The sequence below is a fragment of the Rattus rattus genome, chromosome 17, assembly GCF_011064425.1.
Source record: "Rattus rattus isolate New Zealand chromosome 17, Rrattus_CSIRO_v1, whole genome shotgun sequence".
NCBI classification, from domain to species: domain Eukaryota; kingdom Metazoa; phylum Chordata; class Mammalia; order Rodentia; family Muridae; genus Rattus; species Rattus rattus.
Window position 1 is genome coordinate 41,277,779 of NC_046170.1, and position 26,595 is coordinate 41,304,373.

Sequence of the window (26,595 nt, forward strand, 5' to 3'; positions counted from 1 at the left end):
CCAAGTAGACTATGACCACAGCATGTCCCGGGTCCCTTAGAACCTGCTGCCCATACCACCTTCAACACTAGGGCTTGGCGGATTCATGGTGCTGCAGTGTTAGCACAGTCAACAGCCTCCAAAACCTGCACCAAGGGCTCTCCCTGGGTTCAGAACAGACCCATCTACAACACAACAGGTTCTACCACACCGCACCCCCTGAACGATATAGGTCTGGCTCACACATGGTCTGAACACTGAACAGGAGTCTCCTGTGTGCTCACCGTTACTGCTGGGGCAGAGTCTCATGATCTGCCCACGTCTGAAGACAGGGTCTGAGAAATGTCTACCCTGCCATGCCAGGTAAATAAGAGAATCATGAATACAAGCAAGTGATACATTCCCAGCTTCCCATGCAGCTAAGTAAGACTAAAACACCGAATTCTTGTCAACAAAATGTAAGCAGAACTCTTGCGGTTGCTCCCGGGCACACGCTCCCCAGTAAGGACGGAAGTGCGAGCACTAGAGCCCCAGCTACCATCTCGGACCGCAAGGCCATAACTGTACACCCTGCAGCCACGCAGGGCCTCTGACGGAGGCCTGGGTCTGCCTTCTTGAACTCCATTGACAGGAAATAAAAGAAACTTTAGGACTGTCTCAGTCACTTCCATGATGCGTCACTTTGGAGCACATCCCCAGTGTAAGACCAAGGTCCATGGTCACACAACCCTCTCTCTCCTCCCCCAGGGAAGAAGGCCAGTTCAGCCACTGTCCCATACATGTGACCAGGACTAAATTCATGGGCCCTAGAGCTTAGCCTCTCTATGAAAAGGTGGGGATCCTCTAACACCCTGCCCACCCTAGAGACACCTGCCCCAGCCAGGCTCTAAGCCCACCACAGCACCATTGCTATTCAGGAAGCATAGCTTTTACCGTGGTATGTGAAGTGACATGTGTGCCTCTAGATACCTCCAAGGAGAAGGGGAAAACAGCATCTTACCTCAAAGGAGCACTCAACGCCTCTGTCACTTTTCGTGTGTGACAATCCCTTCAGGTCTATCTTTTCAACACTCACTGTAAAAACAAATACAGAAGTATAAGGAGGAAGGAAGCCTTTGAGATATACATGGCTGCTGGGCATGTACCACGTAGCTATCCCATACAAGACTGCCAGAACCAGGCCTGAGGAGTGCCTACATCAGCCTTACAAGACCAAGGGATACCAAGGAGATCCCAGGAAAGGAAGTGTAGGGGCTTGAGTGGGACCACTCGTCTGTGAGTCCTTTAAGATGGTCATGAACTGGGTCCACCTGGGAAGAGCAGGACTGTGTCCTCCATGGTGACTGGGCTGTATGAAAAGCCCAGTGCTCTCTTTTAGAGGGTCTCTCTACAAGCCCGCCCCGGTTACCCAGCTTCGCTGCAAAGGCACATACATGGAAGCTCTGTACAGCAAGGTCTGGGAGGAATCACACTGCTTCCCACACAGCATGGCATGATTACAAGGCTGGGAACAGACGATGCTTTAAAAAGTCTAAAGGAGACTTTCTGTCACCACAGAGCTCTAAAGTATCACTACTTCCTGTTCCAAATCTTTCTCTTCAGAAATGAAATGACGCCATTAAACTATAAGCACTGTTTCCAGGTAAGTTCAAACACACGCTCACAACCAAGCTGTCTACCTGGGCACACTCCTCCTCCTCCAGACAAACACACACTCACAACCAAGCTGTCTACCTGGGCACACTCCTCCTCCTCCAGACAAACACATGCTCACAACCAAGCTGTCTACCTGGGCACACTCCTCCTCCTCCAGACAAACACATGCTCACAACCAAGCTTTCTGCCTGGGCACACTCCTCCTCCTCCAGACAAACACACGCTCACAACCAAGCTGTCTACCTGGGCACTCCTCCTCCTCCAGACAAACACACGCTCACAACCAAGCTGTCTACCTGGGCACACTCCTCCTCCTCCAGACAAACACACTCTCACAACCAAGCTGTCTACCTGGGCACACTCCTCCTCCTCCAGACAAACACACACTCACAACCAAGCTGTCTACCTGGGCACACTCCTCCTCCTCCAGACAACAGTCTTGCTGCTGGATCCACTCAGCGACTCGGCCTCTTCCAGGCAATCACTTTCCACAGGCTGACAGTCACACAACCCACTGTGTTAGGTAACTAGGAAGAGCACAGCCACCTCCTCCATATAGCGCAGATTTCAGCACCCCATGAGCCCTAGTAACACGTGGTGGACTCCGCAGGCTTTATACCCCCTGCAGGTGCAGCCTTCTGGTCAGCAGAGCAGTGCCCTCCAGAATGCCAGTCGTGTATGATGCTGAGGGACAACTCACAAGTCTCACAGACAAAAGACCTGCTCTGTGTGGCTGCACTGCGAGCGTTCCTGTCTGGACAGGCGCTGTACCACAGTAGAGCACTCAGCCCCAGGTCAGCTGCAGGGGCCCACAGGGAAAAGAGCTGTGCCACTATCCTGATGGCCAGCGTGGTGCCCTGGCCATTCCAGCCCCTCCTTCAGCTAGAGATCGGCAGGAAACAACCCTCGGCACAGACTTGGTAACAACAGTCTAGACCACCTCCTTCTTTAAGCAACTGCAGGACCCGGGCCTGCCCTACCCAGAGAATCGATGTGAACCCAGTGTTCCCAGACCAAAGAGCATCAGGGTGCATGAGAAAGGAAAAAGGAAAAGCCCATCTGGACAAGGGAAGTGACTCAGAGCTGGACAGGAAATGGGCAAAGTAGATAAATACCATTTTGCTGTCTGAACATAAACGCATTCTGGAGCCGGCCAAGGACTCAGCCAGTGACTGACCATGAAATACGGTTTTAAAGCTAAGTATGAATCTCATGCCCTACTGCCGGCAGCCTCAGCACCCGGCAGCCTCAGCACCCGGCAGCCTCAGCACCCGGCAGCCTCGGCACTATATTAGGGGCACAAAGTGCACAACATTTGAGCCTGTGGTACATGTGGCAGCTCTGCACAGGGCATGCAGAGAACCACAGCAACTCTGAGCACCTCACTCAGAGCGTCTGCCACTGCCAGAGTCATTAACGCTGCCACCAGCCAACACCTGAACTTTAGCACTGACCTCCACCTCAAGAGCTGGTAATGCACACACGGGTGTCAATCTTAGATTTATGCTTTTTAAAATTTACTTAATTTTATGTGTATGAATATTTTGTCTGCATTTATATATGTATACCACATGTATGCCCGGTGTCCATAAAGGTCAGAGGAGAGCACAGTACTGCCTGCAGTTGGAATTAGGATGGTTTTGAGCCATCATCTGATGGGGGTTCTCCCAAAGAGCAGCCTTGGACTCTGGCCCCTGAGCCATCTTCCTAACCCAGACTCTTACACTGTGAAGTGGTGAGATGTTCGCTCGGAGTGGAGTCCGAAAAGTGAGAGGTGCACACGACCCGCCCTTGCACACGCTGTGTACTCCGCTGACTCACCTACCTTCTATAGAAACTCTGAGGGGAATGTCCCTCAATCCCACATCCCAGCCTCATGTTTTTTAGGGAAACTGAGGAAGCAGCCATTCAATTACTGTCGTTATGTCCTATGGTTCAAAGGAGAATTGCTGAGGAAGGCTGAGACCAGCCAGCTCAGCAATGGGACAGCACTGACCTAAGAGACAATGTGCCCAGGGTTTGATCTCCAGCACCGCACAACAACAACTTAAAAGCCAAGCAGTGCAGTGACACAAGCCTGTGGGCCAGGCACAGGCACGCACTGCAAAGCTCTCGACTATGGCCTCTGTCCTCACACTGAGACTGAACACAGAACCAGGAGTGTCTGGAGCACTAAGACTTCTTATCCGTTCCACACTGTGGTCCCAGAGCAACTCAGGAGAGAACACGGCTATGTGTCAGGAGTTAGCTTTCACCCTTAACTCCCTCTTGTTAAAACTCATGCTTTTATTCCGCGTTTCATTTTTATTAAAAGCCCAAGACTCTCGCGGTTGGTTCAGTCTCTTAGCTGCTCTTCACCATGACAACATTATATAAGGAAGCTGTAAACCGAAGTGGTGCAGAACCAGACACTGCCCAGGCTGGGAGCCTCCACTCTGTCTGATGGTGTACATTTCCTACAGACCTGATCCATGTAAACAAGCCCATCATTTTTAAGTGTACGAAGAACCTGAGTTCTGAGATATTGCAGATCTGCAGTTTAATCAAGGCAACAGAAGCAGCCTACCTTCACTCTTGTCAGAAACAGACGAGCTACTCCAACTCTGGGTGCACAGGCACAGAACCCCGCCCCCCACTGCCAGAAGTGAATCACCAGGGGTGTCTCCTTTTCCACCTGCACTTGGGTAGGCCCCTAACCCCTTGGTGCTTGTAACAACGGGCACAGGGACTGGGATCTGAGATGAGCTCTCTGTATAATGGTTCCCAACCATAGTCAGTGGGGAAGGAGGAATGGAGCTGGGAGGGAGGGAGGGCAACCACTGGCCAGGCCTGTACCTCTGCTCCTACACAGAAAGGTAAGAAATAGCACTGGGAGAGAGACTGCACTGCTGCCATTAACCCTTCCTTCTCTTCATCTCGGCAGGCTCTCAGACCCAGCTCATGTCAGACCCAGGAGCTTACCAGTGGCTTAAGTCTCATCTGCAAAGTGGGGTGTATTACTGCAGAGATAAGGGCTTCGGTTCCATGCTCCCAGGTTACTGAGAGCACTGAGAGACTGGGAACACAAGATGCTTTAGGAATGCTGTCCAGTGCCTGACCATTCCCTGAGTTCCATCATACTGCTCTCAGACTCCTAAGACAGCAGAGACGACCAGGACAGAGGACAGGACCATGAGAAAGGGACTGAGAACTGAGCTAGCTTGCCTGCCTATGCTGAACAGAAGAAACTCCTGTTGGTTGATGATGGCTGATGCTAGCCTGGCTGAGAGTGAGCATTATGGCCTTAGAGGACAGCCCGCAGTGTGCTCCACTATGGTCCTACAGGACGGCCCGCAGTGTGCTCCACTATGGTCCTACAGGACGGCCCGCAGTGTGCTCCACTATGGTCCTACAGGACGGCCCGCAGTGTGCTCCACTATGTTCCTACAGGACAGCCCGCAGTGTGCTCCACCACTGCTCAGTCTTCTCCTCCTTGGCATTTAAGCATAACAATCAGGGAGAAGTAGGTAACAGCCACATTTTAAATTATACCCAGAGGCTGGAGAGGTTTCTCAGTAGTTAGCACACAGACTGTTCTTCTAGAGGACCTGGGTTCGGTTCCCAGCCCCCCGTGTAAAGGGGTCTACACTCCAGTCCCAGGGTGCCAATGCCCCCTTCTCCACAAGCAGTACACATACACACATCACACAGGCACACATGCTGGCAAAATACCCATATCCATGAAATAAGATAAACCTTAAAGGAGAGAGGGTGAGACAGGGAGAGAGAAGAGAAGAGAAGAGAAGAGAAGAGAAGAGAAGAGAAGAGAAGAGAAGAGAAGAGAAGAGAAGAGATCACACCCCTTACAACTCCTTGGTTATGTCTCAAGAAAAAGCACTGTGTGGCACAGGTGGATGCCCTGCATGGTCTGGAGGGGACAGCACAGGGGAAGCAGCCTTCATGGCAAGGCAGCCCTGCACTCCAGATGCAAACTCCATTCTGGGTTAGCAGTGCTGAGAAGACCTGGTGGGACAGAGGAATGCAGTCTCCTGGGAACAACCTGCACCATGTATACTGTCACCTTGCAGCCAGTGTTGGGTGGGAAAACGGCTTTACAGGACCTGTCACCCACTGCTCTCCATTGTGCCATGGTCTTAAGACACACGTGTGACATAGTGGCAAGAAAGCAAACTGCCCTGAGCTTTGACCGAGCCAAGTCGAGCAGAGACAGCACTGTACAGAGCGCAGGCCATTAGAACTGCAGCACAGGACACAGCTGTGAGATAGGAGATGGTGCCTGGGACACCAGCACTGGACCCACCCACTCTGAGCTAGGAAGGGCACAGACACACCTGTGAGGCTTTGGCATGGGCAGTCTCCCAGGAGCCTCAAAGTGTATGACCAGTCAGGACAGGCCTCCCTGACTAACTCTGCTAAGGTTTGGTCTCACCAATACTCTCATCCAGTTTAAATTATACCCGGCTGCCCAGGTGCTTCCTGAGCCGATCTGGACATTAAGTCAGAAGGACCCACGCCTGTGGTGAGACTCCATCAGCTGCAGATCCACACTGAGCAACCCACGTTCCAATTACGTTTTTTAAAAATGCGTTCAGCAGCATGGGCAGTGTGGGACTTCACTTCGGAAGGTGGCAGGCACCGGGTGAGTGAGGACAAGAGTACCTGTCACCACATCAGCATGGAGGAAGACGTAGGAGCCCATTTGGTTGGGAAAGACGTGTTCTACGGCCCAGCTGCTTGTTTTACCTTGTTCTGGTGTGAGGGGCGGAAGATATTTAAACCCTTTTTCCTCCCTTAATAAACACTAGAGTTTAAGTTCACGTTGCTGATGTGTGATCACGAGTTCCTTGGGAGAATCAGAAGCACAGCCTGAGTGAGGACACCTGAAGATCCTGTCTCAACAGCGCACACCTTTGTGGAGCGCACGCCCCCCACTCCCCACCTGGGCTCTCCCACTACTGTCCAGCGTAACTCACCCACCTTTGCCATGTTTTCCCAAAGGCCTTTTGGGCAGGGCCTCCTCCGTGGAATGTGCTGACGTATGCAATGCGTTCTCCAGACTGTTGCTGATGCTGCTGACGGGGGTCTCGGTTCTGGGAGCCATCTGAAGAGGTAAGAATATCATCTTCTTATTTTTTTTCCTGCACAATTGTCTCTTGTTGAAAGTCACACACACAAACATGGCTCCAAGTTTCCCTACCATAACACGGCATACTTCCTGAGGAGGACAGGCTTCACAGCCTACTCCTCTCCCCAAACCCATCACAGATCTTGGGCTTCTGTCTACCTAGAGTCATTAACCATCCAGAATGGCAGTCCTTAGCCACAGTGGCACGCATCGAATGCTTTCATCTAAGGCAAAACCCTGTTTTACAGCTTCAAATTAAATGTTTCCCTGTGACAAATTCCACAGAGCTCTGAAAGCCACAGAAAAGCAGAGAATGGCACATGTGGCCAGATACAATTTGAACAGCTCAAAGAGAATTTCACAATTCCACTTCTAAGGACTGTTCTGTAATATCTTCCTCCTAGACTGTGAAACATTCCATCCTGAGAGGAAGCTCTTTGAACAGTAAGGTAAACAACTCAAGATAGCTTCAGGAAGTCCCTGAAACTGAGCAGATTTCACTAGACCCAGCCCTCTCTGCCAGAGTAAACAATAAGCTGAAAGTCCTTTCAGAAGGAAGAAAGCCAAGCAGGAAATTCTCTCAAAGGAGCAGACATAGCAGTGAAGCTGGGCAGGAAAAACAGCTCTCAAGAGAACAAATTGCAAAGACCCCTAGACCAAGCTGCCTGGAAGAGGTTTAAACCAACTGAGTCACTTGGAAAGGACACTCCCCAGCCTTCTGAGCTGCCTGCAGGCCATGAAGTATGCTCCAGGTTCCCAGGTTTGTGAGCTGTCACCTATGCTGGGGTGGGCCTTGGTGATGGAACTGTCTTTGAGTCATTTATGTTTCTGTAAGTGACCCCCCAAAAAACTCAAGTTGGACTTGGTGGTATCTGTACTTGGTCTGTCATAGGCTGCCTATCTGGGGTGAGCAAATACGCTCCGCACTCCCCCCCACACACACACACGTTCTGTCATACAGGAGGATTCACCACATCAAAGCTTTACACAGGAAGAGAACTGACACCGACAACTTCATTATCCCGACTGAGACTGGCCCCATGGCTAAACCTAAGGAGAAGTTTCTCGTGTTCCACAAGCCCTGGTCAGCTGACTGGCTCTTGGGAAGGAGATGGACTGCAGTACCCTCAATCCCCCCACCCCCATCAGTTTTGGAAAACTTTATAGCACAAATAGACTAGATGTAAAATATGAAAATAGCAGTGCTTTCATTCAGTCTTAGGGTCTCAAATGTTCTAATATTAGGAAAAGGCTCAACATTTTAAATCTTGGCAAAAGACTTGTAGGTTCCATGACTGAGTGACTATAGTGTGTGCACCATGGGCCATGAAGTCGAGGAGCCAGCAGCTGTTCTTGATCCAGAGCCTGGAACCTGGGCAGTAAGCAGTTGGGATAAGCTGCTCCTGCAATTCTAGCTCTTTGCTCATGGCTTCCCATTGTTACCTGCCTGGTGGTGGCAGATGGCAGGCCCAGAGGCCTGCAGCTGAGGTAGACAGTGGCATGTGAATAAAGAAGGCACACGCTGCTACCCAGTGTCATAGCCACGCACTAGAAACTTGGCCAAACTGGGGTCAAGAAGGCTTACTCTTTTTTTTTTTTTTTTTTTTTTTTTTTTTTTTTTCGGAGCTGGGGACCAACCCAGGGCCTTGTGCTTCCTAAGCAAGCGCTCTAACCACTGAGCTAAATCCCCAACCCAAGAAGGCTTACTCTTGACCAGGCATGGAGGTATGCCTTTAATCTCAGTACTTGGGAAGCAGAGGCTGGTGGACCTCTGTAATTAGAGGCCACTCTGACCTACATTGTGAGTTCCGGGCTAGCTAGAGCTAAATAGAGAGACCCTGTCCTAACACCACCACCACCACCACCACCACCACCACCACCACCACCACCACCACCACCACCACCCACCACCAAAGGCTTACTCTGCAGTGGAGCACCACAAGTGCCTATAGGCAGTGTGCCCCCAGACAGTCTCTGAACTTCAACTAAACTCAGGAAAATAAATCCTACTCATTCACTCACTTTACAACTCACTGCAGCGAACTGGACCAAGAAGTTATCAAGACATTTAGATTTGGTTGGAGTGTTGGCAGAGGACTTGCCTACCATACATGGCTTCCTAGGTTTGGCCCCCAACACTCTGTAAAACAGAGGCAGGACAGAGCAACTGTGATCCTAGCACCCATGAGGTAAAGACAGATCCAAAGTTCAGAGTTCCCCTTGGTTACAGAGCAAGCTCAATGCTAATCTGGGCTGTATGAACTCTGTCTCAGGAAGGGAGGAAGGGAGGGCAGGCAGGAGGACAGGAGGGCGGGAAGGGCTGGCAAGGAGGGAAAGAAGTCAATGAAGAAGGCTGAGCAAAATGGCTCAGTGACTAAAGACGTCCGACTTACAAGTCCGAGTTCAGTCCCTGAAAATGAAGTAAGAAGGTAGAGAACTTACTCCCCAGGGCTGTCTTCTGTCTCCCACATGCATAGTGTTGGGACGACAATGTACTCACACCATGTGCACACACAATACTAGTAAAATTATAAAAGACACCAGAGAGTGTTTAAGTTTATAAACCTATTACCGCACATTCGCCCAAGATCCCTGGCACCGGGAAGTCAATCTGACCAGTCACAGGAGGCCAGCATTCCCCATCACAAAGAGCCACTAGCAAAACCCAGCTCCTCACCCCAAGACTACAGATGAAGACAGGGTAGGATAGTGCTGACAATGGGGCTCACCAGGGTAGTCCCGCAGGGGCTTATCCTTGTGTGCTGCCAGGTAAGGAGACCCATGCTGAGATAAGGACCACTTCACTAAGCATCAGTGTGCCCCCTGGGGACTCTAGTGACAACAACAGGAAGTATTTCCTGTGTCCATGCAGAGTCAGCCCAGAGCTGAGGGTGCTGTCCCCAGGCCAGCAGCACTTGGCCGGGCCTGAGAGCTGCCTGATGAAAACACAGGCAGGGAAAAAATGCTTAAAAGTGAGGACTGGAGGCCAAGTGCCCGTCTGTCTGCCCGCCCCGTCTTCCTCCTCTCACTTCTTGCTTTTCTGTTTATACTGGATGCTGTCTTCCACTGTAATTCCCAGAAATGCTGTTTTAGGTTATTTTTGGTTAGGTTAATTTGTCCACATGACCCGCAGTTCGACTCAGATGCTCTCTGACTCACTTCAGCAGAGTTCCAATGGCCCCATGTGCATAGGTCTCCCTCCCATTCTGTGCAAGGCCTGTAGACTAAGCCAAGGTACCCCCTTCTCCAGCTCCTCCTGAGTTCAAATCCTCTCTGAGCAAAGCACCTAACTTTACTTTCATGGAAAGGTCAGAGGTTCTGCTGTCTGGCTAACTCCTTTCATCTTCATGGTTTAAACCAACAGGGCCTGCGGCACAGCCCAGAGACTCAGGCAGATACCCCAGCCCATTTACCTAGCCCTACTCCTCACCCCAGCCCAGTGGACACAGTCCCTTCTAGAGGACCTTGACTCTGCTCCTTGTCCACACGGCTCCTTCAGTGTCTTACCTCTATGGACCGTTCTGTTCATTGAAGGATCCCCTTCTTCCACTTAGACACTAGATCTATCTGTATGACATCCAGCTACAGCCAGAGTTCCCCTGGCCCCAGCGGCACTGATTTCCAGGTGATGAGCTGTACCCCCATCTTGCCTGGGTGGTATCACTAGCACCTCAGCTGCTCTGCTTGGGTGCCATGGCTACAGGCAGATCTGATGCTCAGCACCTACTCCAAGACCAGGACATACTCCTCTCCAGTGCTGCTGCCTGTTCAGAAGTGCCCTGCTGGAGTGCAGTTTAAGTGCCTGGTCCCAAGCAGCAGCATATCCCGCTTCTTGAGGTATAACTTCCGGGTATACAGATTTGAGCTGGTGCATCCAGACCAAATATGTAAAGACCTTTAGGTCTCATCTAGGGGCACAGGCATCTAACCTCAGAGAATCAGGAGACTACAAGAGGATGGACGCTTCGAACTAGAGACTAAGTTCAAGGCCAGCCTGGGTGACTAAGTGATAGCCAGCCAGTCTCAAAAAGTGAAAAGGGGCAGAGTGTCCCCAGTTCACGCAGAGCCTCACCTGGAACATGCAAGGCCTAGACTTGATGCCTAGGGCCATGTAAAACAAAACAAAACAAGAGTTTCTAGACCATGGTATGTGTGTGTTCTGACTCAGGTCCCAGGTAGACTCTGAGATTCTGCATTTCAAAATAAAGGATTACACTTGGTCAGACCAAAGGCCTGCCTCATAAGAAGGGATATGAACAGAAGCCTGGGGCATGTAGACAATCAGACCAATCAGCCATGTAACCCTTCCTGGTAAGTCATGGGGGTCATGTGGCTTCATGACCAGTGTGGATTCCATCACGATAACTAATAATTGTTCCTCAGATTGTATGTCTATGAAAAACTTTACACAGGCTTCTTTAAAGCTGCATGTAATTCACTTTTAATAGTCATGGATCAGGAACACAATTTTTAGAAATTTAATTTTTAAACACAATTCTACCTTCAAGGAGGACATGCTCATATACAATCAGACTTCTGGAAATAGAGCAGACTGCTACAGACAAACCGACCAGAAGAAGCCTGGGCCTCCCATAGCCCAGCACCATTGCTCCAAAAGGGAACGGTAGTGAGCTGCCAGAGTAGTCCACCATCAGCCCACAGAACAGATTAAGTTGTCCCCCCACTACAGATAAACCTCAAGCACAGCTCCCACATTGTGTCTAGGGCCACATGCCCAGCTGGGAAGGAAAGAGTGGAACATGGCAGGCACTGACGGCGAGGGACCAGTGGGCATGGGGCACACATCTGTGATCCTAGCACTCAAGGAGGCTGAAGCAGGAGAGTCGCAAGTTCTAGGTCAGCCTGGGCTACATAAGGAGACCCTGTCTCAAAATAAACAGGAGAGAAGGAAGGGAAGTTGGAAGACAAGAGTGTGCAGAGAACACGGCCATGGGTATGGCGCAGGCCCTGCTCACTGATGAGCCTGCTCAGGAGACTTCATGTTGTTCTGTCCCAGCCTCTTTAGTCACAACATGGAAATGATAGCAGGGAGCTCCAGGGGCTTCAGTGGTATTTAAAATGCACTTACTGGGCTTACCAAGCTGAAAGACAGAAACCGGACACTCATGCTAACACTGTGGCACTCAGTGTGGCTGCTGAGGTACCCAGTGGCCTACAGTGCTGCCATGGTCAGCACAGTGAAAAAACATGGCCACACAGAAAGACTGCACGGCGGGGGTTCTACAGAGCTTCCTGCCCTCTTAGGTATCCCCTTGGCCCTGGACAGAATGTCTAACAGCCAGTCAACGTCCACATCCTGTGCTAGAATCCAGGGGATAACCAGGGGGGTCTCTCCTCCTTCCATCATGACAGGCCATCACCTCTTCTGAAACTAGCAATGACAGTGTAAAAAGTCGTTTCATCATCTGAACTTCAGTAGAACAAAATCATCACTTCAAGACAAGCAGCAATCAGCCTCGGCTGGCAAGTGTCACTAGTGTCAGTGCTGGACTGCCAGGAGGCAGAGCCCAGCTATCCATGACCTCTGCACCTTCTGAGTGTCTAAAGCTACCTGGAGGACTCAACAGATTCTAAAGCTGTCACCAACCAGTGACAAAGTCAAGGACTTGTATGCAGGAAGACACAACTCACCTTCACAGGGTGAAAACCAATGACATCAACACACACCAAATTCACAAGTGACACAGACAAGTCACAGCCATCTGACTGCAGACCAAGAGTCCTTTAAACTGAATTGGAGGAAACAAGGTTCCTCCAGTATACAGAATGTTCACAGGTAGTGAAAAGAGGAAAGTGGGTCTACAAGCAGATAGGCACCAGAAAGAGAGAAGAAAAACTCAAAAGGAGTTTAAGGCATTTATATAGGTGACGACTACTACTGTGGCATTTATATAGGTGACGACTACTACTATGGCATTTATATAGGTGATGTAAATGACTATTGTTTAGCGAGGTTTAAATAGACTTTAATGTTATAAAGAGACTCCATCCAGCAGAGCCTATAAATGTGGTCTCAGTTGTCATCATGGAGACATCAAGATGTCATGATCCCAGGGAAGGCCAGTCATGACTACAGGAGACAGGATAAGGAAGAGCTGGCAAAGGTGTTCTGGTCACAGGACATTGGGAGCACAGTCCCACCTCTCTCCTGCTTCTTGTAATTCTTCAGCCATGACAGGGTACCCAGCTCACAGGCAGGAGGCAGCACGGGAGGCAGGAAGTGAGCCCTACCTTCCAGCTGCTCCTGCAGCAGCTTGGAATGGAACTAACTGGGCATGAGCACCCCAGCCACAGGGTGGAGCCGGTCAAGCCCCTTAGTAGCAGTAGCATCAGAGCAGATGTGACGGTGCGAGCGAAGAGGCCAGACTAGTTAAGGGCCTCAAATGCAGTGATCCTCCAGCCTCAGCCTCTTGAGTACTGAGGTTACAGGCACACACCAACCAACATGTCTGCCTTTATTTTCCAGTTTTCCATTTTCCAACTTTTCTTCAAAGAGCAGACATTACTTTTTAGAAGAAGCTGAAGATACAGTAAATACAGATGTACCCCTACCAACTATGAGCAGCAGCTCAGGAAGGCACACAGAGCTGCGGTCTTTCTACTTCATCCCTACCCTCCACAAGCGAGGTCCCCAGGGCACTACCCAGAGCTGTGGGAGGGACAGACACCCAATCAAGACCCCAGAAGCCATTCCTCACTGGGAAGTTGACAACTTCAAGGTGATCAAGTGGAAAGGATGAGGTGGTGGTCCAGAAATCACCATGGGCCTAACTGGCTGGAAGAGCTTCCAAATCCTGGGAATGGGCCTTTAGGCATGACAGTGTGTAGAGCCAAGGCAACAAGAGCTGGCACTACAACCCAAACACAGTCTAGTCAGGCACAGCCAGGCCTAGCAGGAAAGAGTAACATCTGCTATATGCTTTCAAGTCAATGTGAAAAAACAAAATAAAAAGAAAACTGATTTGTAAGCACTTTACTAAAATAGTCATTATGTGTCTCTAAACCAGAACAAGAAAATAGTTTAATAGTGAAAGCTATTTGCTGACTCAGGCCAAATGAAAGCCAATGCTAACCAAAAACCACCATTGCTTTTAATGTTTCTTACTAGATAGATAGAGAAAATGGAGACAGAGAGACAGATGGGAGAAAGAAGACACAGTCTGCTTAATTATGGCAGAGGTACTGCGAGGGATTCCTAAGGGGCCAGGAGAGCAGGTTTCTTCCACAGCCAGCAAGGTCTGCTAGGTAGGACATGCAGACACCCATCACAAACTGGTCCCACAGTGCAGCCAGCAAAAACTCCCAGGCCTGCTGGGAGAACCCTGCAGCACCAGACAGAGGCTAAACTGGGAGAGTAGGCTCCTCCTGGTGACCATGCACGGCTTCATGGTGCGCCACAGATGTAGGTGACTGACGACTGAGCTTGGTGCACAGACGATGCCCCTCAAAGTAATAACCTGCTTCTTGTCACCTTGCCTGTCACAGTCTGAGGCAGGTCCAAGGGACGCCCCACCTCTCTTATTGACTGGAGCTGGCTACTGCCTCATTGCTTCTGTGGCAACATCACTGCGCAGCACTCTCTCCCAGGTCTCCACAGTGAGCCCAGGCACTAGAGACAGAGATGAAGAGGGTGGTGGACCCCATCGACCTCCTATAGTCAAGGGCCATGGCCTGCACGCTTGCCCTGGGGAACTCACACACTGGTTGTGCATTCAGCCGGAGGGCACAGGTGGCTTCTCTAACATTGTATGAACCTCAAGACTAAAGCTGCTGGCTCTCGGGAGCAGCCCAGAATGGGGCTGTCATGCACAGTCCGTGAGCTGCCCCTACAGCCCTACCAGAAGACATGGACAGGCACAGGAATTCTGAGCAGTACGTCTCAGTCCCAGGCTCTAGCTTCAGCGTCTGCTCTATGATGGTGGATGGTAAGGGGCTGCCTGGCTAGGGTGGTGGAAGTAGGAAGCCGCAGCTGCCAAGAGAAAGAGCCACTGTTAATTAGCAGTGAGGTGATCATGGCCATGAAGGTGAGGGACCCGCAGAGGTCAAGTTTAGTTTTAAACTCTGTGTATGGGTGCGCACACAGAGTGCAGGTGCCTGCAGAGATCAGAGTCAGCTTTCTCCTGGAGTCGGTTACACATGGTTGGTGAACTGCTTGATGTGGGGCACTGCCAATCGAACTCAGATCCTCTGGAAGAACAGTACGTACTCCTAACTCCCGAGTCACCTCTCCAGACCATAAATTTTGTTGGTTATTGTTTGAAGCAAGGTCTCTCTATGTAGCCTTGGCTGGCCTAGAGCCTTCTGTGTGGACCAGACCAGGCCTTGAACTCACAGAGATCTACCTGCCGTTGCCTCCTAAGTGCTGGGATTAAAGGTGTGAATCACCATGCTTAGTGATTTATTATTTTTATTATATTCATAAGTGTTTCATCTGTGTATAGACCTGTGGATCACATGTGTGCAAGGTCCCCAGAGCACAAGAGGTGTGAGATCTCCTGTAACTGGGATTACAGACATTTTGTGAGCTACTTATAGGTGCTGAAGTTCAAACCCAGGTCCCGGGTTCTCTGGAAGATCAGCCAGTGTTCCTAATTGACGAACCCTGGTACAAGAAGCTCATTCCAGTGCACCAATATCTGCCATCTAAAGTAAAGCAGCAAGCCATTACCTCAGTTCTCTCCCCTCGAAAACCCAATACCTAAACTCAAGCAGCACGTGCTGTCCCTCTGCTGGGCACCACAAGTGGGAGTCAGGTCCACGACCCCTCACCCAAGGGACAGGAGAGAGGCACTAGTTGTGAGTGTTTATGAAGGACTGCTGACATTGAAGACAAACCACACATATTCTGGCTAGGAATGTTTCCTTTAAACATGGGAAGGGAGGGGTCTTATAACCTTGTCCAGGCTGTCCCCAAGTCCCCCAAGTCTTGGGCTCAAGCAATGTTCCCACATCAGGCTCCCAGGTGGCTGGCTCAGAAGCATGTTTCCACCTTGAAGTTTTATGAGAAACTGGCTGAATCACAGTAAATCCACTAATGACTCAGCTGCCTAAGATGGACCCCCCGCAACAGACAGAGTGCTAAGGGAACTGCTGTGTAGCCTAGACACGGGCTCCACAGCATTAAAACTATGATCAGTAGCCAGCCCAAACCTACAAACACTGATGAGCCGAACAGTGAGTGCCAAAGGCAGCAGATGAGTGAGACGATCATAGGACGAGGGGTAGGATTTTATCCTGTGAGCTGTGCTCTGTGCTCATCAGGGAAGGCCAGAGGGAACCCATGAGCTGATCCAGGGTGTAGTCTATTGGTAGAGTTCCAGTACAAGGGACAGAGAACCCCTCCCCACACACACACTGTAAGAGTCACACCCAAGCCCTACCTATCCATTGTGCCACACTTCAGAAAGAGTTCTGAGAAACCCAGGTATGGGGTTGGTTCTGCTCTGTGTCCTGATGTCAAAGCAAGCCCCTGGGTGTAACCAGCCTGCTCACTGTCTGACATCAGAGCAAGCCCCTGGGTGTAACCAGCAAAGCCCTAGGGACTGCCAACAACCAAAAGCGGAGACCAAAAAGGCGCTGAAGAGCTCTAAGAACCAAAGCTCACATCAGATCAGAAGACACTGGTCTCCATCAGACCTCAACTCAACACACATGAGCCACGTACACTAGCAACAAGGACCCTTTCAGTGACCACACCTGCCACCAGGACCTCCTGCCTCTGGCTTGGCTCTGACTTTAGTGATTGTTGAATGTCCAGCACCCTAGGTGACCAGGATCAGCACAACCGAGAGCCTCTGTCACTCTCCGGGAGCACCTTATGCAGAGCCAGCTCTCACTCACCATCCTTTCTCCATAAGAAGATGTAAACAGGGGTTGGGGATTTAGCTCTGTGGTAGAGCGCTTGCCTAGCAAGCGCAAGGCCCTGGGTTCGGTTCCCAGCTCCGAAAAAAAGAAAAGAAAAGAAAAAAAAAAAAGAAGATGTAAACAGTGGCTTACTGTGCACTGCTCATTCAGACCTGCAACTGGACCTGCTTGGACCACCACTACCCAACCACCATGTGTGAACCTCCCTCTGATACTGGGGCCTGACTTAGAACAAGGTTGTCAGGTTATTAGGTTCCTTCCCTATCCCTGGTGAATGAACAACAAACCATGTGCATTTGAAAAAGACCCCTGACTGACAGACAACACAGCAGCTAGAATTGCTGAGATCACAGCTCATCATGGACTAAAAGGAGAAACATGTAGTCCTCCCAGCCACCCTGAGCACCCTCATTCTCCAGAACCAAATCCACAGTTCCTACAGTATCTCCCTCACAGAATTCAAGAAACAACCATAACCAACAGACATCAAGAAAAACAAAAATAGGACATGGCAGAGTAAAAGGCTCCTGGCAAAGACCACGCTGGCTAAGAGTCTCAGGCAGAAACAGTAGGCAAGCATTACTAAGCAATACAACGGGGGAACAGAGTGAAGAACTACCAGCACCATGAGAAAACGACATAGTGGGAGAGGGTTTGGTTGTTTATTGGTTGGTTGGTTTTTTGAAGCAGGATCTCACTAACTCTAGTTGTCCTAGAACTTACAGAGATCTACTTGCCGCTGCAGTCGGAGTGCTGAGATGAAAGGTGTGTGCTTTGTACCAAACCCCTCAAGAAAAAGAAGCTTTAAAAGTGGAAATTTCATAACCAGAAGATGCTCTTTCTGAACTAAAAATCCATTGGAGGGCTTAGCATCAGGCTGGAGATGGCGACACGCTGTGGCTTTGAACATGGATCCGTGGAAAGTGTCCCCACAGCTGAAGAGGAGAGAGATCTGAGATGACATCTATGGGGAACAACAGGCGGCATGCCTGTGATTGCATCATAGGAAACACACGTGGCTGGAATGTGTTACTAAACCCCCAAATCCAGCAAAAGACATAGATTCACAGCTCCAAAGTGTCCAGAGAACACCCAGCAGGCAAGCTCAGGAAAGCACACAGGCATACCATCAATACCACAAGAAAAGCCTGAGCCCAGCCAGAGGGTGACAAAGGAAGTGAGAACAGTCCATAGTGCTCTGCTTTTCAAAGCCAGAAGAGGAAAAAAGCTATCAGTCGAGGGTGCTGAACTCCATGACAACGTCCTCTGATGAGACAGGTAAAAGCAAAGCTGTGTGCAGCACAGCACACACTGAAAGAATGTGGCACCAAGCTGGAGCTTCTATGGGAAGGAAAACCACAAAATGGTAAGAACATGGGCAAACGTAAAGGACTGTGCACGCACGCACTCAGATGGTTTTGTTCTGAAGCCCAAGCTGGCCTTGAACTTGGGGCCTTCCTGCTTCAGTCTTCTAAATGTTGGGTTTACTTCCTGCCTCCTCTTCTCTCCCTCCCCCTGTGTATCTGTATGCTGAACTAAGGTGTAAGGACCTTGTACACACTAGGCAAGCACTCTGCCCCTGAGCTTCAGACCAGCCTCTATCTTCATTTTGATTTTAAAATAGAACAACTCCTCCCACTGAAGCAAACTACTACACTGTACTATGGGACTTACGGCCTCTGTTGTTGACATAAGAACCTGCTCGTGTGTGTGTGTGTGTGTGTGTGTGTGTGTGTGTGTGTGTGTGTGTGTGTGTGTGTGTTCATGAAACCCCACAGTGGGAAGAAGACAGAGAAAACAGAAGTCTATGACTGTTAAAAGAAGTCTTCAGATATACAAAACCAACCAGGGGAAGAAAAGTAGCAGCTAGAACAAAGATGACAGGCAGAAGGACATGAGGAGGTCAGGAGATGAAGGCAGCAATGGAGAAGAAGAGCCCCTATCTACCAGGACGGGCTTAGACTGCGTGGGCTCACACAGCTCACACAGTCCAAACAGCACAGGGAAGACCATTGTAAGCTTTGTCTTTAAATCAATCACTGCAAAGTACTGGTGTGAGGGACTGAGAACACTAGGCCTGCAGGTCCCAGTGCAGCCCTGGGAGAGGACTATAGATCCCAAGGCAGAGCCCTGCATGTAGCCCCACTCTGCTGAATGGCTCTGCCCACCTCTGCAGCCTCCCAGACCAAAGCTGCCTTCACATCTCATTCTCTGGAAATTCCCTTCATTTCTAACAATGAACTAAAACAAATGTCGTCATTTTGTCTCCACATAATAAAAATAGCCACTAGCTGATGCCACCTTTGCAAACTGCTAAGGCTTACCTATTTTCTTGGTGCCAAAAGAGGAACATAGATCAACTAACTCTGTAGTGACAATTCAACTATCCCTGGGCTGCACTGGAGGCAGTGCTGAGCACGGCAGGTGTGAGCTACCATCATCGCCTTTCTCAGAGCCTTGCTCTCTGCCTCACATCTCACTTGACCCTGAGGGAGAAGCCAGGGTGGTCAGAGCCTCCCTGCCCACCCCTGATGGCTCCCATCACTCCTGCTCTCTCTACAGTCCAGACACCCCCTCCCAACCCCACCACACGCTATCAGAGGACTCCCTCCCTGTGTGCTATGCCTACTGCTGGCCTTCGGCATCCTGCACAGAAGCCTCTACCCCACCTCAAAAAGCCTGGCATTTGGCAATACATGGGTGTACCATGTCAACCTTCCCACAGCTGCCATTGACACCTCGAACATCCCTTCAACTTTACCAAACCACGAGGTGGCCCAGCATCATTCCCGAGTATCAGAGCGATAGGGTACAGGGTTAGGCCTCTGTTTCATTCACTAAGTCTGAACTGCAACCTGCAGAATCTCGGGTGACTGTACTTGGCACACGTAGAACTTCCCATCACACATGCTTTAATGAGGCTCACCTCCGTCAGTACAGGCCGAGGACATACTAATTACAACAACCAGAAAATGATTCCCTGGCTTTCCCTTCTGATGGTAACCTATTGTCGCCAGTTAGGCTAAGAGAAGCAGGCTGGCCACTCGGGCCATTAGCATTAGCAACCACGGCACCCAGCCTGCCACACTCAAGCTGCATGAACACGAAGGAACACAGCTCATAGGCCTTTCTCCGGAACAACAGCTACTCTGCAAAACTGTAGAGTGGCATAGGAGAACAGTCTGCTAAAGGGTGACGGCCCATGCCTCCCAGGGCCCTCACCACTGGGCGCACTTTCTCAGGATCCTGTGGGTTCTATGTGCTGGCAGTGAAGGCAGCACAAAGCCAAAGGCCACATCGCAGTGTTTTTCCCTCAGAAATGCACAGCCAGCATTGGGGGACACCAAGTCAAAGACCATTACGTAGGACACAGAGCATGAAGCTCCCTGGGAACGGCCCACAGTACTTGAGAAAAACAGTTCCTGCCATGCCCCTGATCACACCAGGAATGGCCACAGCACCAGCCCCTGCACCTTCCCACAGGCTAGAACAGATGTCTCTTGGAGCTGGCAGTGCAGGGACGCTGGGTGATCACCATCTCTGTGCTCCAGCAAGTACCCTTGTCTCCAGTGTCTTCCAACAGAAACACAGAGACACCTATGGTCTTACCGGGCAGACAAATCTAAGAGCGTAAGGAAAAGGTGAGTGTGTGTGAGCCATGAAGTGGCCATGAGGCAGCCACACTGGCACAGGCAAGGTGAGGGGGAGTCAGGAGCAGCAGGAATGGCACAAGAAGACGGCATGCAGAGACAGCCATGCCACGCCACACTGACAACTGTAGGCCAGGCCGAGGAAACCACAGCACCTTTCCAAGACCAAATGAATGCAGGCACCACCACAATACCTGCCATTAGAAACCAGACCCAGGGCAAGGTCACAAGTCAGGCATTCTGCTGTGATTTCTAAGGAAAGTTAAGGGACAAAACTTTCTAGTGATTTAACTTTAAAAAAAAAAAAGTCAAGGGGCTGGGGATTTAGCTCAGTGGTAGAGCGCTTACCTAGGAAGCGCAAGGCCCTGGGTTCGGTCCCCAGCTCAAAAAAAAAAAAAAAAAAAAAAAAAAAAAAGTCAAGAAGCTGGGAAGGAGTCCCCTGTTCAGGGTGAACAGTGAACAATGACACCAGGGTGTGAAGAAATGTGCTGTGTATGTGCCACACACGTGCCTCTTGACGTGTACACACAGCAAACGCCCCAGGTGTGCTCTGTGTCCATCTGTGCCCTATGCATAGACATTGTGCTATGTATCTGTCCCTGTAAGTGTTGCTGGGAGCAAGAGGAGATGGGAGGGAGTGGGGAAGAGAGAAGCAGGCTAGGATGCTCTACACACTACCCCAGGCTAGGATGCTCTACACACTACCCCAGGCTAGGATGCTATACACACTACCCCAGGCTAGGATGCTATACACACTACCCCAGGCTAGGATACTATACACACTACCCCAGGCTAGGATGCTATACACACTACCCCAGGCTAGGATGCCATGCAGGACTTGCCAAGCAGCCCTCAGCAGGACAAGGACACCTCGAAGGCCTGGGTGACTAGGGACGCCCACTGGGAGCTCCACCCTCTTTGGGGATGGGCTGGGGAGGGGGCTGCACAGTGATCAGTGGGAATGGCAAAATCAAAGAGGAAAATACCATGAATTATACAGAAGAAGGAAAGGAAAGGAAAGGAAAGGAAAGGAAAGGAAAGGAAAGGAAAGGAAAGGAAAGGAAAGAAAAGCCAGTCTCCACACACAAGTGTGGTGCAGCCAGCTTAGGCCCCACCCCACAAACCACCATGTGGGAACTGCTCAACAGCCATGTTTGCTTAAAACTAAAACCGAAAAGCTGGCATTCCCTGAACAAGGAAGGAGTGGCTGGGGGCCAGAGGCTTAGACTCCACTGAAGGCTACTAAGAGTACACCCTGGGAAGGACAGCACAGGAGCCCGCCTGCTGGTACACAACTCTAGTCCTAGCCCTAGGGAGGCTGAAGTAGGGGGATCATGAGTTCCAGGACAGCCTAGGCCATAGAGTCAGACTCCATCTCAAAGTAAGTAAATTAATTAAAAACTGAACAACAACCATGATGACAATACCCTCCCACACACCCACAAAACCATCCAGACAGTTCAGAAGCAAATCCGAACAGTACTGGGTGCGTGACGAGAGAGCAGTTTCACTCAGGGTTTAAGGCCACCATCCAGGAGCTGAGAAAGACACTAGCACATGCGTGTCACCCTCATACCAAATCAATTCCGACTGAGGCAAGTCAATAGACAAAAGACTCAGGTTCTGGCCAGAAGATACAGGGAAGCATCCTCACTTAAGCGGTGTCATGCTTAACATGCATGCATCACATATGTGCCCTTCTCAGTACATGTGATCTACTAGACCACAACACCAAAAGTCACATGTGGTATAACCAGTCAACCCTCTTGGAAAGCCAAAGATGGGGGAAAAAAACCACAGCTCCTCCTACATTCAGCGTTCTCAAAGGTCAGCTGCCTCTACATCACAGAGCCCCTTACCTGATGGGAAAAGCAGTGACAAACTGCTAACGTGGTCACCTGAGGAGATGTGCAACAATGTGACCTAGAGAAAGCCGCAAGGATGGTTCTCTATGAATGTGACCAAGGTCTGCTGCTACACTGGCAGGTTCAGGGAAAGAAGCACCTAGACACACTGCGGCAGCCTTAAAGAGCACAGACACCACGCACACACACCCGTGCACACACGCACACTGCAGTGCCTGTCAGTACTCAGCAAGATGCATCACGGGGATGGTGAGGCTCAACTCAAGGCAGGTAAACAGCCACGTTCACAAGAGCAAGGTGAACAATTGAGTCATGTCATATAGTAGGGTCAAGTGTATGAGGAAGAAACATGCAAGTACATACAATCTTTCCCAAAAGTTCTAAAACGAACTGTTCTATAAAAGGGATGGGTGGCTGGGGAAAAGGCAAAATTGTGGTTTGGGGTTTTTTTGAGGGTTTTTCGTTTGTTTTAAGGCAGACTCTTGCTATGTAGCATTTGCCTCTGGAGTGCTGGCTGGAGGGCCTGTCAGCAAGCACCTTAAATGCAAACCTAAGGGATCCAAGCCCCAGGGAAAGAAGAGAACGCCAGCTGGCCCTCGTGAGGGGACTTCGCATTCAGGGTTCTTTTGTACCATTTTGGCCACTTGTCTGATTATGAAACCAATTTAAAACATCTCTTAATTTAAACAACTACTGAATTCCCATCAAGAAAAACTATCTTAGCTGAAGACAAGAGCTGTCAAAGGGAATGACCACAGGCTGGTGTATCTGAGGATGAGGGCAGACACCATGGGCATGTGGCAGGGTGGCCCGGTTCCTAGTCAACATGCATGTATTTACTGCAATATGTATGTGTGTCAAGACACACATGGGCAGGTCCAGAAGAAGTGCTGACCTCACCAGAAGGTGGAGCCATGCTCAGGACAAAGAAGAGTAGCTTAGGGGCCAAGCACAGAAACACTGGAGTTTGTCAAAGGTGCTGATGGGGAAGAAGAGAGACAGGAAGCAGTGAAGTTCAGATGCATGGCCCTGTAAAGTCCCCAAGGAAACAAGATGGTTAAAGCCAGGACATCAAGAGAAGCCTGTACCTTTCTATCTGTGGCCAAGGAGAGGTAGGCACACTGGCTAGTGTGAAGCTAGCTGAGTGCCCTGTAGGCTATCCGAGAGCCAACCCTGCCAGTGGACGTGTGCTTCCACCCTGGCCGGCCTCGAGTTAAACAACTGCAAGTCTTTAACCCACAACAAACCCAGCATTACTGCTTTACAAATGCTGACGGCTGTTTTGCTTTTTTGTCTAGAACAGATCTCACTGTGAGTTCAATGCTGACCTTGAACAGTGTTCCTTCTTGCCTTGCTAACACTGCCTCAGAAAGTCAAAGCCTACAGCCATCTCACTAGTGAGCTCACCCTGCCAGGTCCCAGCTCTTCTGAAATCTGACCCTGCTAAGGAAGAGGCAAGACTAATGTAGAAATTATTTCTCCCAGGCAAAAAATAATTTATAAAAATGTGGGTTTGGAGAATTGGCTCAGCAGTTAAAGCACTGGCTAATCTTCCAGAAGACCTGGGTTCAATTCCCAGCACCCACATGGCAGTAATTCCAGGCCCATGGACCTGATGTCTTTTTGGTCATCCACTGGCACCAGGTCTGTATGTGGTACAGACATACAGGCAAAATACTCATACACATAACATAAAAATAGATCTTTTTTTAAAAAATTTACTGTGATCTACCCTTAGCCTCCCAGAAGCCACCAGTCATCCAAGTCAACAGACGCAGCACATATAGATAGCACTTCTAGCAGTGTGCACGCCAATGTTCTAAAAACTATATATCTTAAGTGTGCTCTCAACCCAAAGGCAAAGTGGGCATGGTATACAGGACCGAGGCCAATAAACAGAATGAACTTCAGTAAAAATGGCTTCAGAAAAGGAGCAAGACTTGCCTCTGTGTGTTCCTGGTCACTTGCTAGCTACCTGTGCATGCAGTGCCACTGTGCTATGCATCAGACCCGGTGTGACAGGTTCCAGGTTCTGAAGCACCACGTTCCAGCACACAGCTCAGATGGGGTGCAAATGGTGAAGGAGCAGTGGGCTGGCTATCGTGAAAGCAACAGCCTTAGGGCTCCATGTGTGGGAAAAGACAGTCCCTTCAGAGCCACACCGTCACACCAGTGGTTCAAAGGGGCCTGCTATAACTCAAGACATGACACGACGTCTGCTTGCTGTTGGAATATGCCACTAAGAATGCCATCACACAGAATCTGAGGGTGCTGCGTTGGAGTACCTCACTTACACAGAAACACGGAGGAATGACTACAGACAGACAGCAGGCTCAGTGCAGGGACTCAGAGGAGCTCCAGTTGCCCTACAGAAAAAAACAGCACCTTCAGTCAGGTCACTGATGACGCTGTAATCTGTTCTAGCTCCTCTGGAACGCTAGGGGCTTTTGACAACTGTGTGCAGGGGTCAGGTTTAAAAGAGAAATCAAGCAAAGCCATCTATTCCTCACATGATACCCGCAGGACAAGAATGCCTCAAAACCTGACCTTTGAACTGTAATGACTTGCAAGAGCTTACCAGAGATGAGCAGCCAAGTGGAACTGTGGTCCATCTCAGACAAGAGCTTACAAGCAGCTTTATACATAGTCTGTGGACATTGTTGAAAGTCTACACAAGGCTAACCCTAGGGCATACATGGCCAAACTCAGGTGGACAGCTCTGGAACTGTACAGACATCCACCAAAAATAAGACCAGAACCTCAATCTACCCCATAGGCAGCACACCATTTCAAACCCCCTAAAAGGGGAAAAAAAAAAAAAAAAAACAATAACAACAAAACCAACCCACACAGGACACTGGACTATGTTCCAGCACACAGAGGACAGAACCACAGCTGGCTCTAGCTGTCACTGTAACCACAGAACCCAGAGGGCCTGACAACTAGGCAGCACCATTAAGCACCCCTAAGGCAGCAGCCCGTCCTAAGAATGAAGCCCCTTAGGACAGCCATTCGCTAATAATGTACCAAGGAGCATGTGTTAGTGCCAGGCATTCAGGAGTTCACCATGAAGAATAATCTCAACTAAGCCTCAATCCAAACCTCCACCCCAAGGTAAGCAGATAAATTGTGATGAATGAATATTACTCAGCCATAAAAAAAGAGCACAGTGCTGTGCACTCTTACAAGAGAAGCCTGGAAAGCATGCCGAGAGAAAGCAGCCCGGCACAAAAGGGCAAGTATTCATGAATCTGTTTACACCACAGGATCAGAGAAAACAAACTCATGGAAACAGACAGACAGACATTTGACCCTGAGGGGCTGCTGAGGGCCGGTCAGGAGAACTGGAGGGATTGCTCACAGGCACTGGTGTCCTGAAGGACTAACCAAATGATCTGAAATTCAACATCAACCAATGGTCACACAGCTCTGCACAACACCCCTGACCACCACAATTCAGAGTGAGCCCCCTTCTTCAGCCTCCCGAGTGCTGGAGTTGATTACAAGTTGGTACCTCATAGCCAGTTAAAGGTCTTGATTTAACCTGCTTCCAAAACCAAGGCTTTCTATTTAAATAAAACACATACACTGTTCACAGCAACCTGAGACACACCTAAGGGATGGGAAGCATTCAGTAGATCAAGCCCTGCAGCCCCTCATGTTCCCCTGCCAGTAGATACAGCACATGGTTTTCTGAAGTAAGCCATGCATAAACTATGTCCATGGCTGGGCTTGGTGCATAACTAACCTCTCGGCTCTCCAGAGGTAGGAGGATAGCAACTCCCAGACCAGGGAGAGCCACACAATGAAACCTTGGTCTTTATTTCATTTATTTATATCCCAAACGCTGTCCCCTTACAGAGCCCCTCCCCACATTCCCCAAACCTTGGTCTTTAAAACAAATAAGCCACACTTTTCCTTTAACCTTCGGAGCTCCTCTGAACACCGTGCACTTTAAAATGAAAGGGGATGAGGGCTGAGCGAACTGCAATAACAAGCTCTCCAGAAAACTCCGTCAGGAGAAATAAAAACTGGAATCAGACGCCATCCCAACACGCGCCACACCTTCACTTCTGAGAGCCAAGTATCAGTCCTAAGTTCAAGACCAAACAAGTGACACCGCTCAGGAAGCGATGCAAGAGCCACCTTCTTCTGAGGATGCAGAGGCTCAAGTCAGCCCAGTGCTGAGAGGGCTCTCAGCTGGGCGTCCGCAAGCACAGCAACCGGCTTCAGAGCTACAAATGAGCCCAAGGTCCAGCCTGGGAGTACAGTCCCTTTGGAAGTGACTTAGAGCCAGGCAAAAGCAAGAGACCTGAGCAAATGGGACCCAGCCTTTATTGCTAAGGCCAAGCAATGTCCCTAACTTTCCAAAGAGGACCCCGACCCTGTCAGGCCCACAGGATTCCTGAAAACTGCAACAGCTGCGACACTCAGG

The 26,595-nt window shown here is 49.9% G+C and overlaps 1 protein-coding gene across 2 annotated transcripts in view; it reads right to left on the bottom strand.

Annotated features, from left to right (window-relative positions):
• Zcchc14 (zinc finger CCHC-type containing 14) overlaps positions 1-26,595 on the bottom strand; it is a 45,301-nt gene that overhangs the window by 16,353 nt on the left and 2,353 nt on the right. For both annotated transcript variants that reach the window (XM_032888084.1, XM_032888083.1), the window contains exons 2-3: positions 6,613-6,736; positions 980-1,053 (exon numbers count right to left, since the gene is read on the bottom strand). In XM_032888084.1, coding sequence (XP_032743975.1) covers positions 980-1,053; positions 6,613-6,736 — 198 coding nt within the window. The remainder of the gene's footprint in view (positions 1-979; positions 1,054-6,612; positions 6,737-26,595) is intronic.